The 14,336-nt window shown below is 48.0% G+C and overlaps 1 protein-coding gene across 1 annotated transcript; it reads right to left on the bottom strand.

The window, feature by feature from the left end:
* Positions 1–6,465: 6,465 nt before the first annotated feature.
* Positions 6,466–11,779, bottom strand: SNAI1 (snail family transcriptional repressor 1). The gene is made up of 3 exons (XM_035124233.2): positions 11,419–11,779; positions 9,940–10,455; positions 6,466–7,826 (listed from the first exon to the last, which is right to left on the bottom strand). The coding sequence occupies exons 1-3, from the start codon at positions 11,495–11,497 to the stop codon at positions 7,645–7,647; spliced, it is 777 nt and encodes a 258-aa protein (XP_034980124.1). The 5' UTR covers positions 11,498–11,779; the 3' UTR covers positions 6,466–7,644.
* Between the last annotated feature and the right edge of the window lie 2,557 nt (positions 11,780–14,336).

Genomic DNA, 14,336 nt, shown 5'->3' with positions numbered 1-14,336 from the left:
GGGAGAAGTGCAGTTTGAGAAATACATGCTCCCAGCTGCACTGCTGTGGACTCCAAGCATGATTTAATATAGAATCATAGAATCTTAAAGATGGAAGGGACTCAAGGGTCATTTAGCCCAACCCCCTGCAATGCAGGAGTCTCAGCTAAAGATGGCCATCCAACCTCTGCTTAACAACCTCCAAGGAAGGAGAGTCCACCACCTCTTGTGGAAGTCTGTTCCACTGCCGAACAGCTCTCACTGTTAGCGGCACTGTCTTTAGCATATGTACCGCCGGGGTGCAAAAATCCGCCCAGCACCCCCAAATTAATTTAGCCCCCAAATTTCGCGTGCTCGGTGTCGTTGTGTCATTGTGAATGACAAGTGCCGTCGCTGGTGAGGCACGTCTTTGGCAAATGAGCACACAAAGTCAAACAGTAGGTATATGTTTCGGTAATACCTAGGTATATATGTACTGTATTTTGTTTTTCTAGCTTGATCAAAAGTATTTATTATTTCATAACAGGTAGATAGTTAAGAGTGTAGGCAGCTTCAGCGGCGGGTGCCTGGTGCCCCCCAGAATTCGGCGCCCAGGTGCCCCGCACCCCTTGCACCCCCGGGTAAAGACGGCCCTGACTGTCAGAAAGTTTTTTCGAATGCTTGGTTGCAATCTCCTTTCTTGCAACTTGAAGCCATTGGTTCGAGTCCTAGCCTCCAGAGCAGGAGAAAACAAGCAAGGCAGAGTAGACTGGTACTATTACTTCCATTGATCTGGACACTATACTTCCGTTGATGCATTCACCTTTTTTGGGGGGGGGTGCTGCATCACACTTTGGATTCATGTTAAGCTTGTGGTCCATTTCTTATCAGTTAAAAATTTCATTGTGGTGTGAGCATTCTGTGAAGTGAGGGTGCTCCTCTCGTTGGTGGTCTATCCTCTGTCGGGGGCTGAGTCGTGTTGCCACTGTGGCCTACCTGAATGTTCTGAATGTTCCAATATCCCCACAGAATGCGAGGAAGATTTCTGGGTGCCTAAAGAATGCAAACTCTATTACTCCTCTGAAGCACCCACAGCTTCGCCTCTCACACCTGCCCCCCCATCTTTCCCACTCCAACCTTTCCTACAGGCAAAATACGTGCTTCCCTCTTTGTTTTTGTTTCTTTCTGGAGGATTGTTATGATTTTTTGGAAACCTGAAGGAAGATCTTTACCTCCCAGCAGTCAGTCTTGGTTTCTGCTCCACCTCATAAAGGAGGGGGAATAGACTCAGCAATCAGCGAAGGCTCAGATTCTTACACTTAATCTGGAGTTTCCTTTCGGTTCCAGGAGCTGGTTTTATAAAACAGGAAGTTATGCGGTCCTAAAAGGGAAGAGAAATGCTGCTCAGCAAATCTCTAATTAAACTCCTTCGCAGGGGAAAAACAGCAAGCTTTCCTCGCTCGTTATTTCTTTTATTCCTGAGCACAAGAAGAAGGGTTTTTTCTCACCCTCAAGAACAAAAAAATCCCCACCTTATTCTAATATACAAAGAAGAAGAAGAAGAAGAAGAAGAAGAAGAAGAAGAAGAAGAAGAAGAAGAAGAAGAAGAAGAAGAAGAAGAAAAGAAACCTTTTGCTAACTATTCTGTTTTTCCCCAGAACTTTTTCCAAACATATGTCCTATTAACAAAGGAACATAAAATGCTGTGTTATGACAAGCCAGATTGCTTGTCTATCTAACTTGAGATCTAATGACGGCCACATTCACACCATGCATTTAAAGCATTATGAAACCACACTATAAACACTCATGGCTTCTCCCTAGAGAATCCTAGGAGCTGTAGTTTGTTAAGGGTGCTGGGAGTTTTTAGGATGCCTCTGTTCCCTTCCCAGAACTTCAGTTCCCAGAGTTCCCTGCAAAGAACGATTGATTGTTAAAACCACTCTGAAAACTGTATCTCTGTGTGGGGAATATTGTCCTGGTGAATATTGTCACCGAAATGTGACTGCCAGCATTCATTGGTGTATGTCCCCAAAGCAAGTAATATATCCATTTAATTTTTTTTATTATATTGTGCTTATTCATACTGGGATGTATCAAGCATAAATACTGAAGATCTTGGAAAGTAATAGTACCACTCTATTCTGCTTTGGTCAGACCACACCTGGAATACTGTGTCCAGTTCTGGGCACCACAGTTTAAGAAGGATATTGACAAGCTGGTATGTGTGCAGAGGCGTGGGGCCAAGATGATCAAGGATCTGGAAACCAAGCCTTATGAGGAACGGTTGAAGGAGTTGGGTATGTTTATCCTGTAGAAGAGGTGACTGAGAGGAGATATGATAGCCATCTTCAAATATCTTAATGGCTGACATTTGGAGGATGGAGCAGCTCCATTCTCCTGCTCAGGAGGGTAGGACTCAAACCAATGGATTGAAGTTACAGGAAAGGAGTTTCCAACTAAACATCAGGAAGAACTTTCTGACGCTAAGAACTGTTCGGCAGTGGAACGGTCTCCCTTGGGGGCTGGTGGACTCTCCTCCCTTGGAAGTTTGTAAGCAAAGGTTGATGGCCATCTTTAGCTGAGACTCCTGCATTGCAGGGGGTTGGACTAGATGACCTTGAGGATCCCTTCCCACTCCACAGTTCTTTGATTTGATTATTTGATGACACCCTAGATCTGTGCAGGACCCTCCCTAGACCACACCCCTCACTGGCCCTGTTTTGCAACCCAATTGCTTATGGCTGGCAGGAATCTGATAGTGCCTCTTGCTTGTTTGGAGCGAGAATAGGAGCGAGAATTTACAGAACCCAACACATTTGTGCAAAGGAAAACATTTGCACTCAGTGCCCTGCCCGGCCATGGCATGTGGCCCCAGGAAGGTTGCCCAGAAGCAAAAGTGGCCCTCAGACTGGGAAAGCTTCCTCACCCCTGCAGTAGATGTTTCCACCTGCAACTGATCCATTTTGTAAACCTTTTCTTCACTTTAGCATACATTGCTTGGCCAGTTCCAATTTCTGTACAGCTTCACATTTTTAAATATTTAAGGAAGTTCAAGAAAATATTGTTGCTGTTGTTGTTGTTGTTGTTGTTGTTATGATGGTGATGAATTGTGGTTCAACAAAATCTGGAAGACCATAGGTTCTCTATCCCCAACTTGTGACATTCTGATTCAAGAAGTAGCTTGATGTGATGGCGCGGTCTCTGAACATGCAGGCTGCATTAAACTGTCATATTCATCATTTGTGCTTGACAGTTTAATGTAACCTGCATGTTCAGAGGCAGTACCTGGTGCTGGGAGCAAGTGGCGGCAGGTGGCTAACACACCAACACATCCTGCTTAAATTCTTCCTGCAGGGATTTGGTTGCCTACCACTAGCCAAGCTGGCTGGCGCTGGTGCAGGATCTGAAACTTCCATTGATCTAGGCGCATTTTGCGACAGGGGATTTCATTAGCGTGAGCCGTTTCTGAGCTGTGGGTGCAGTACTGCGCCTAATATTTCAGATTAAAACTGCAGAGTAGAAGGAAATGAGAACCTTTTCCTGCCTCCCCACTTTCTGAAGACTGAAGAAGAGACCCTTTTAAGAATATTAGGGGGGTAGGCAGAGGAAGGACTAGACCATGTGAAAAATGGACATAATATTTTAGCTGCAGTTCATTCATTTTCAGCTTTGTATTCTTGTTATAAAAAAGTGCACCTAGACATTCCGTTGTTGCGCCCATACCCCTAGGTTTAAGGTGCCATTTAGCTCCTAGCTTTCATATCTCAGTTTCTAACACTGGACTGATGGGGTGGGATGAAGCCCATCAACACCTAGATGGACACAGCATTCCCATCTCTGCCTTCAGTGCCATGGCTTTGAGAGACCAGATTCCTTTCTTATCATCCTTTAGCTTCCTCCCAGGGCCGGCTCTAGGGGTAGGCTGGGTGGCGCAGGGCGCCGGGCCGGCAGGGGGGCACCTTGCGGTGAAGCCGCGTGGTAGCCGTGCTGCGCGCTGCTCCCGCCCATGAGGGCGGGGGCGCTGGAGCTATCTCCGCACCACGGCGCCCGGGTGCCCGACCTGCTTGAGACAGCCCTGCTTCCTCCATACAAAACTTCCTCCTCAATCCATATTAGCACCAGAGCTTTGGGAGCTGGGCTGGAAGAGCAATGGGTACAGCAGGGACATCTCAGACAAACATTGTGCCTAGAATTGTATGGCCAGTTCAGTCTGTGCTGGACTTGCTCTGCTATGGAAACTCTTTGAAGAGAAGTCCATCAACAGTTATAAGTAATGAGAGTCAAAAATAGAACATCTGCCTTTAATAACTAGGGTGTGGAAGTTGTGGCTCTCCTGATGTTATGGGACTACAACTCCCATCATCCTTGACCATTGGGCCCAGCCAAGGGGCTGATGGGAACTGGAATCAAACAACATCTGGAGGCCCACAGGTTCTTCATGCCAGCTTTAGAGACAGTGCACCTCTTTTGATTGCCAGATGGTGTAGACCAGGCATGTTCAACCAGTTGATTGGGATCTACCAGTTGATTGCTGGCTGTCCCTGGTCGATCCTGGTCTAAAAAAGCTCAACAACACTGGTCAATCCAATGGGTAGATCACTGCCAGGTTATTTATAGTGGGAGTAGATCGCAGTCTCTTTGAAGTTGGACACCCCTGGTGTAGACCAAACAGGGCATGTATTTCTCCATCATTGCTTCGCTTGCAGGCTTCCCAGGGAAAGACTATGGTGGAAAGACTATACTGAGCAAGACGGACCTTGGGGATGATCCCAGTCAAGCAGAGCTTCTTTTTCTAAGTCAGTGGGCAAGTGGCCAGTGGAAGTCCAGCTCATTGCATTAAATTACAAGGCTCTGCAGAGGTGTGTTTTGAGTAGCTGCTCCACAATTACAGAGGCCCTCATGGAAGTTCACCAAAGTAACTCCAGGATACAATCCAAGTTATGTGTTTTTCCCCAACTGAGCTGGCGTTTGATGAACTGGCTAAGCAATCCTCAAAAGTACTAATTTCATATACTGTATATATTTTTCCTGCAGGGAGACACCCAGCCAAAAATTAACACTTCCTTTTACTGCACTAAGCAGAAGTGATGCTGCTGTAACTCAGAATGCGTATGTGGCCTGCTTGCTATGAAAATTGAGGCCTGACGCTCCAGAAAGCTTCTGCTCTGGAGGGAAGGACCCAAACCAATGGATCCAAGCTTCAGGCCTCAAGTTTTATAGTTAAGATTCATGCATTGCAGGGGGTTGGGACTAGACCAGGCATCCCCAAACTGCAGCCCTCCAGATGTTTTGGCCTACAACTCCCATGATCCCTAGCTAATAGGACCAGTGGTCGGGGAAGATGGGAATTGTAGTCCAAAACATCTGGAGGGCCGAAGTTTGGGGATGCCTGGACTAGACCCTCAGGGATCCCTTCCAACTCTACAATTCTATGTCAAGAGTTCTTAGCAAGCAACCCACCTGCATACCCCATTTCCAGAAGCATCCTTCCCACTAGCACAATAGCAAGATGCATTGCATACATTTCACCAGGATATCGTGGAATCCTTCCACTTGTGCAACCTACTCAAAGTTGTGAATTATTTTCCGAGGGAAATGGCAGAGGTCCCATTGTCAGAGTGTCTAGACAAAGCACGAATATCCGGCAAAAAAAATGCTCATTGGGGAAAAGGATTGCATAATGTAAGTTATAGGAGGGGGAAATATAAGACATGGCAGCTTTTGTCTTCAGCCCAGAGGCAAGCTGGCTCCAAAAGGGAAAAAAAGCAAGGTAGCAAGGCTAAATCCTTGATTGGGTGACCTTGGGCCATTCACTGTTTTTCAGCTTCACCTACCTCACAGGGTTGTTATGAGGAAAAAATGGAGAGAGAAGAACTTTGTACAGCCCCTTACTCTCTTCGGAAGAAAGGTGGGATACAATTGCTAAATTAATAAAGGTCTTTGGAAGAAGACCCTATGGCTGAGACTTCATATAGGGAAGGCAAGGCCACCCACTGTCTGCCCTCCCTATGTTCCAGTGAAGAGGAGTTTCATAAGATGGACATTTAACCAAAGACCAGGAATCATCACTTTCCTGAGCTGGACATGCAATGCCACCTTTGATGACTCTTGTCTTTTCAAATGTTAGCTTACATTAGTGCAATATTTCAAAATGACTCTTATCAAGGAACAGTGCACAGTGGGTACGCTTTCCTGAATAAGTTGTGGCACTCAATGTATTTGGCAAGTTCTCTTGTTCCAGCCTTATTGAAATGAATAAGAAATGCATAGGAGTTTTTTCAGTCATTACTTCCTAGCTGTGGATTGTTCACCTGGTTTTTATAGGTTCGATACACTTTAGACCCCCTGATCTACTCATGGCCGAGGCTGCCATTGCAACACTTACAAGGGAGTACGTCCCACTGAATTATGTGAAGTTTACATCAGACAAAATATGCAAAGTTTTGGGCTGCATGCGCCATTGAAAGTAACAGAACAAGTTAGCGGATTAATCTTGGGTTAGTCAAGACTAACTTGTAGGGATTTAACCACAACTAACTTCCGCAGCGTTAAAGCATGCAATTTTACACTGGAATACAAGTCGCCAGAAAGCTGAGTAATAGCACAAGACCAGATTATAAATTAACCATTTTATTGAATATCAATAAATTGTATATAATTATATATAAAAAAAGTTTTGAATCAGTATAAAATCGTGGCACAAAAATATATAAATACCAGTGTACCTTTGAAATGTAAACATACTCTTTTCTCTTTTTTTCTGTTGTTTATGATGTGGAAACAATGTACAAAAGAAAGATGCATTCAGGAGGCACCTGTCAATAACCATAAATAGTTCTTTTGGCACACACCTGTCAATGGGCAGCCTCTCTACACAGGCTGCTATTGTATCGCCTGACAAGTGCCTGCTATTAGTCACAGTTCTTTTGAAAAGCAGTTGTTAAAAGAAGTCATATTAACAGGTGCTTGAGTGCATAGCTGCTCTGTAAACAGGAGTCTTGTTTGAAATGGCTACCCAGGGCCTTCTATAGACATTGTTAATCTTTGAGGCATTGCAAATTATCATTGTGCTGGTGGGGGAAGCAGCTGCCTCAGAGCTAATGCAATACTGTATTACTGCAGAGTTACACCTTCTCGGGAGGGTGTTTTTTTTTGGGGGGGGGGTATATACAAGGCTTCCAGCAAGAGAGAATTGAGTGGGGGTTGGAAACATTTTGCTTTTGTCCTCCTTGAGAGGCATATCAATTCAGGGTCAACAGTTAACAGCAGATTATTTTTTTCTTCCCCCAACACCCCCAGAAATAAAAAATATATATACTGTGGTCCTTCAGGCCAGCTTGGTGCAAGGCTCAATACTGGGAGATGCTGAGCACATTCCGAAGGGTCCTTACACTAATAAAACATCAGAACGCTTTTTTCTGCAAACCAGCCTTATCCTGCCTAAACCAAGAGGCATTCTGCCGTGGCCAGGGGGTGCGGAACCAGACTTTTAAACTAAAGAGAGAGGGAGAAGTATCCTGAATGTCACTGAAGCATGTAGAAACCAAGTTTTGCCCTGGCAGCTGAACTCAAATGGGAAAAACTATATTCCTACAGGCGCTAGTTACAATATATGCATTGGCATGGAGGAGAGTCCTTAGCATTTTTCTTCTTCTTTTCCTAAGATGCAAGAGGGAAGATCTCTCAGCGCGCCCCAGTGCAGCCCGTTTCTTCATGTTTGTGGAGAAGTGACATGCGGGAGAAAGTCCTGGAGCAGGTTTTGCACTGGTACTTCTTGACGTCCGAGTGAGTCTGCAGGTGGGCTCGGAGGTTGGAGCGGTCGGCAAAAGCCCTGTTGCAGTGTGTGCAGGAAAACGGTTTCTCGCCTATGGAGACAACAAAAGTGGAAGGAAATGTTAAACCCGACGTTCCCCAAGACTGGCTCATGCACCTGCAAGTTTAATAGTTTGAAGAAACAGGTAGCAGGAAGCCAAAGTAATGTATATTTAAATGAGGTACGCAGGATCAAACAGGTAAGGAAGAGTCAACCCATTTGTAAGCAGGTTTAAGCAGATGGAAATTAGTTCCTACCAATTTCAATGGAAGTTATTTCCATTTAAATGGCTTCAAGATCAGGTGTTGGGAGAAGAGCTTCTCATTGGAAGCTAAGCACTTTTCAGCTCCTGACTTCAAGGGGACAAATGATTCTCTCTCCCATTGGTTAGATTTTGACCATGCATGGGACTTCCGTTTCAGCAAATTTACAAATCGATCCAGGAAGTAAGCTCCATAAACCATAGCAAGACTTAACTTTGAGTAAACATGCAGAGCAGTGGACATTTGCTCCAGCAGGTAACCCGTTCAGAAGTCTTGTTTGACAGTGGAGCACAACAACCCAGACTAAAAATAAAATTAATTCTGCATCGTGCAACATGCAAATTATCTCATCTGTTGGCTCACTGTGAGCTGTGCACAACACAAAGCACTAATTGCATCAGTCTGGCCGCCCTGGAAGCTTCAAAATCCAAGTATAGCTATATCCTTCCCAGAGCAGCTTCCCTGCTTCTCCACTCCTTCCTTCCTTCCCTCTCCAACCCCCCCCCCCCGGGCCCTGCACCATCCGCCTGCCTCAAACTCTTCCATGCTGAAAAGACTAAACAGGATGAATTCCTGTCAGAGAAGTTCTTTTGGAACTAACAAACAGGCGTGCTCAATTTGGAAAAAAGCACAATTAAGTCTTTCTGGCTTCCTTCAGGCAACATCTTTAGAACCTCTAAGAGGGTGTGAAATCAGCACCAAGTAACAATTAAACTATCCCGGCAACAGGCACAAAGGCCGGCTTGGAGGGAGATGCATTGTGAATGTGATACTCCTTGGATTAAAAGCTAAAAGAGCTTCCACAGCCTGGCAGCTGTGGAGTCTGGTGTTCAGCCTGGGGCGATACAGTAACAGGTGCACCAGGGGGGAACAGCAGCATCGCTACATTAAAAGCACCTGCCTGGGCTGACCAGTCACCTCTCTCTCTCTCCCTCCCTTCCCCCTCCTTTCCAAGGTACTTCCCGCCTCCTCCAGCAGTATCCATTAGTGGAACAATGCAAATCAACAAGGCCTGGAATGATGCAACCCAACAGCACCTTTTGTGCAGGAAAGCAAGCTTATTTCTCCTTGAACGGGAGGATCTGTGTGCCAGAGGGAACATTTTAGAAGCCCTTTGGGATGAAGCTCTGAGCACCCTGAGCAACCACCCTGAGCAACACCTTGCTCATCCTTGGAATGCAGGGAGCTATAGAGAAGGTGGGGGTAAGGAAGGAAATGCCTGCTGCTTAAACCCCCAAGCACACGAGGAAGAGAGCCTGTCCCCACCCTCTGTGTTGACATTACACATGCCTGCAGCATTGGACTGCGAGGCTCTCTGGTGCAAAGCCCTTTCCAGTCAAGAGTGCCCCTTTGTGCAAGAGTGACTCAAGGACAGTTCACATGACTGAGCAGCCTGCTGAGCCGACAGGGTGGGTGTGCATGCCAAGTTTGCGGGCACGGGTAACGTGATATGGATCACTTCCTCACTGCCACAGGCCCAAGAGCACAGTGCACACTGCACTGTGCCAGGATGAGCCACATGGAAAGAGAAGGAAAGGGAGGAGGGATTGGGGTACATGGTGGACTAATCAGATAATTGCTTCGCTGTGTGGAGTTGGAATAAAAGCAACCAACAATCTGCCACAAACAGGAGCCCCAAATGTGCAAATCTCATGCATTGTTTGCAAATAGGGAACTGAATTTGGGAGGGATTGCAGGTAGATTTTGCTCAGAAATGTTGGTTAGCAAGTAATTTTTTTTTCAGAGAGAGAGAATCCCTTATCTCCTAGAATCCTAGATATGGTAAACTGCATGCAGTGTTGACTTGAATCAGGTTGGAAGCAATGGGGAGAGGAGGGAGGGGGGGCTGGGGTGAGAGAAGAGATAAGAGTGACCAGAAACAAACAGAAGAATCTGCTTTACCAGTGTGCGTTCTGATGTGGCCCTGCAGGAGCCAAGGCCTGGAGAAGGCTTTGCCGCAAATTTTACACACGCAGGGCAGGGTATGGCTTCGGATGTGCATCTTGAGAGCTCCCAGGCTCACATACTCCTTCTCACAGTTTTTGCAGCTGAAAGATTTCCTGGCTTGGGAGTCGCAGTGCAATTGTCTGTGCTTGGAAAGGCCTGCAAAGGTGGAGTAGGACTTGTTGCATTGGCTGCAGAGGAATTTCTCCGCTTCGGTGGCAGAAGAAGCTGGGCTGGGCGGGTCAGAGGTTGTCTTGCCATCCTCTTCTTCGCTGGAGGTCAGATCCAGAGGTTTGGAGCCAGGGCTGGGTGGAGAAGTGGCACTTTTCTTGTACTCCGGCTCAGAGGTGAAGAAATTGGAGAGCAGCCCTGTGTCCCATACAAGTGGAGGGTAGTAGGAACCAGAACTCAGCAGATCAGGCTGGGGGATGACAGAGATGGGGTACTTCTCATACAAACACGGGGAGACAATCACTGCAAAGAGATTTTTAAAAAGCCAATGGTTATAAAGTGAGCATGCAGCACTGGAGACAACTCAGGCAGGTGCTGGATCCTTCCTAATCCACAACATTCCCCACCCTCCATGAATCAGAACTGTAGAGTTGGAAGGGACCCGGAGGATCGCCTACTAGTCCAACTCCCTGCAATGCAGGAATATGCAGCTGTCCCACACCGGGATCGAACCTGTAACCTTGCCGCTATGAGCACCACGCTCTAGCCAACTGAGCTATTTGATGGCTTGGCTCTCCCAGAGCCACCTGTTTGCTTGGAAAACAAAAGCAACTTTCTTCAAAGTATAGGGCAGCTCACAACTAGGTCACTCACACAGCATAAATCAGAAGCAAGCAGTAAACTCTCAAGTCGCCTAGGAAGCACCAGCATCACTTGGTTTGCAGCAGGGCTAGGGCAGCTATGGCCTCCAGTGGTTGTTGAGACTCCATCTCCCATCAACCCCGGCCAGCATAACTTAATACTCAGGGGCGATGGGAGCTGTAGTCCAGCAGGTCCTCCCTCCCCAATCTAGAACTTAACCTTGCTGTTCTAAACAAGTCTCCACCACACCGTGTCCAACGGGACTGACTCCCAGCCAACTGCAGAAAGTTACAGCCAAACCTTGGAGACGGGAACATCTCCCTGCCACAGCAGCGGATTCAGCGCTGCGTCACGGGCGCCTCTCTGCCCCAACAGGATATATCACTTTAAGTTTTAGCGATCGACCCATCCATGCTTAAACCATGAACCAAACCGGGAACCCACCGAGCGCACGAATGACCCGAGGCTCACGCCCCCTCCGTGCGCCCACGTGCGCTCGCCCGCCCTGGGCGCACCAAATTGCGCCTGGCAGTCCGTCCCCCCACCCAAACCGGCTCAGCGCTCGGTGCCGCCATCCCTCCTCCTTCTGGTCCATCCCTTCCCCAGCCAGTGCAGCGCGCCTACCAGTCTGGCTTTCCAGTTCGCTGTAATTGGGCTTCTTGCTGGCCGAGAAATGCTTCTTCACCAGGAAAGAGCGCGGCATCTTGCTGGGGAGTCTGGCGGCGCCGAGGCGGCTCCAATCCAAGCACTGTGGAGGTCGGGAGTGGCGATGCCCTCGGTGCGTTTCTAAAGGAAGACTGCAAAAGAAATTAAACCTCTCCGCGACCAGTCGGCGTGCTGCGAGCTAAGCGGTCAAAGCGCCAGCGCCACCGGCTAAATATGGGCCGGGCGACAGGGGGCGAGGCGGATCCGCCCCCCGGTGTCACTTGGCAGCCAATGGGCAGAGGCAGGGAGGGGTCCGGAGTCTCGGCTTTTTCTAGCAGGTGCTCCCCGAGCGAAGTGCACTGGGCAGGATCGGGGTCCGTCTGAGCGGCGGGACGCTTGAGGCGGAGAGAAGCAGGCAAAAAGGGGCTGATCCAGCCAGGATGTGGGTTTGGCTCATGAAAGCAAGGGAAGAAGAGAGACACCCGGGGAATTGTGGGGGTGACAAGATAGGCCGGTGGATGTGGCGCAAGCTTTCATGGCCGTTGGGGTTTTTTTGGGGCGGGGGGGGGAGGGAATAAGCGCCACTGATTTCACTGAGACCTATAGTTAAGTAATAAGCGTGCCTGGTATTTGCAGTATTGGCTACACACGTTTATTCCGAAGAACATCCAACCTAACGGCGCTTTCAGCCGGAGGCCCACAGAACTTAAGAGAACTTTAAGTAGGCGCGGCTCGGATGCAGCTGTTAGGGCGGTGCCTGTGCTAACCCTACGCAGGGGCTGTGCGCCAACAGTTTGCAGTTTTTCCCTCCCTTAGGTAGTGTGTGATGGGGGCCGGGGGGGTTGCCATAATAAGAGAGGACACCGAACCCCAATCCGCCCTATATCCTGGTATATATATCCTATATTCCGACAGCCTCTGGGGGTTGCCAGGAGCAAAGGGGTGACGCCCCCGGAGAGAGGCGTGCAAGTTGCAACTTCGCCTAATCCAAACCAAGGGCAGTGAGGCGTGGCCGTGGCTACAGGTGAAGACGGGGAGAACTGAGAAACGCGCATCGTCCGCAGACTGTGCTCCCCACTTTCCCAATCACCCCGTGTGGTTTTTTCATCCAGCGCTGCCCGCGTCTGGCTATGGGCGGCTGCACCCGCTCCGCGCACTCGCTTGCAGTGATTTGGAGCCACGTGTTCCCGGCTTCCAGTTCCGGGCAGGCCCGCACGCGCCTGAAGCTTGCCACCTGCCTTAAACCTTCGCTCCGTCCGCATTCCAGAGCCTGTGCAGAGAGGCTCTTGGCTGAGGTGGGGAGGCGAGAGCTATGGCTGGGCTGCTTCGGCCTGTCCCCTCTTCCCCGGTCCAGAGCTTCGCCTTTTCCTACCACCGACAACTCTCTCAAGAGCCGTGTAGCTGCGTGGGTAGATCAGGACAGAGCAGCGTAGGCCAGGGTAAAGCAGGAGAGAAGCGGGGTGCAAAGAAAATGCGGTTCCCTTTCCTTGCACGCCCTCCAAAGTAACGCACCACTTTTTGCCCAGTACTAATAAAATAATAATAAAATCTCTGCGCACAGCTTTGAGTAGACCCATGCTCCCAGGGGGAACTTCTATACTGCCAGCTTCTAATCAAGACAAATAGGGTCTCGGTTTGACTTTGGACTTCACAGCCTTTGGTTTTATTTTAGGGTGGGATTCACAAACGGGCAAATTCAGGTGGCTCACTTAAAGTTTATTTAGTGCTTTTGCGCAACAAACAACCGGCCTCCCCCCACACGCCCTCAGGGCTCTTGTTGCTTCTAATCAACCTGCTTTCAGAGCATGCCTTCTGATTTGTTTGCACAAAGGGGCTCCAGAAAACCTGCTTATTGAGCAACTGTTCTGATTAGTTTTCAAGGAGGTTCGTTGAAGTTGGCTATTTGATGAGTTTCAATTCAGATTTTTTTTTTTTGCAAGGATAGATGTTACACCAATGCAAGTGCTAGTTCACATTTTGTAGACTTTTCTTACTGTAAAAAGATTTGATATTTAGGGAGAAACAGCTTTGTTGCACAAGGCTTAAACTATAATTGTGCAACCTGAGCCAGCAAGTCAGTGTGCTCGAATTCAGCTGAAAATGGTGACCTCTTTGAAGTGCCCAAAGCTTGGTGGGTAGGGAAGGTGTTCTAGGTCGGCACCGGCTGACTTTTGAATACTCATTTTGATTTGTGTGCGGGGAGGTTATATTGCATCAATAAATTGCTAAAGCCACACTTCAGAGTGCATCTTCGCTCTGGAACCTGAAATCTGCTGGTGAAACTTCCCTGCAAAATAGCAATAGGCTGGTAGGACCTCCTGTGATAAGGGAAGTGCACAGGGAGATGCACAGAAGTTTTTGCCTGTTTGATACAGCAGCATGCAGCCTCCCTGCAAACAAATCAGGATAAACGCTCAATAAACAGGATACCTGGGACCACCCTTTATTTACTATCAAAAGGGACTGTTCATTTATTGAAAGAACTCAGCACTAACTGTAAAAGGTGTGCCAATGACATTTATGAAGCAGGAAACTTGGTTGCTTTCCGTAGTTCTTCCTAATTCTACTAGGACACCAGCGCCCTCTCCAGGAATCTCAGAAAATGCATCCATTCAGCAAAGTCCAAGCAAATCAGGCATCCCCAAACTTTGGCCCTCCAGATGTTTTGGACTACAGTTCCCATCTTCCCCGACCACTGGTCCTGTTAGCTAGGGATCATGGGAGTTGTAGGCCAAAGCATCTGGAGGGCCGCAGTTTGGGGATACCTGAAGTAAATGGTCATATCGACACTGTGCATTTAAAGTACTACCGTATGATAACACTTTAACAGCCATGGCTCTCCCCTTCAAAGAATCCTGGGAACTGTGGTGTGCTAAGGGTGCAGAGAGTTGTTAGGA

The sequence above is a fragment of the Zootoca vivipara genome, chromosome 7 (assembly GCF_963506605.1).
Source record: "Zootoca vivipara chromosome 7, rZooViv1.1, whole genome shotgun sequence".
Classification (NCBI taxonomy): Eukaryota; Metazoa; Chordata; class Lepidosauria; order Squamata; family Lacertidae; genus Zootoca; species Zootoca vivipara.
Note: the sequence above shows the minus strand (reverse complement) of the source record. Positions and strands in the feature narration are given on the sequence as shown.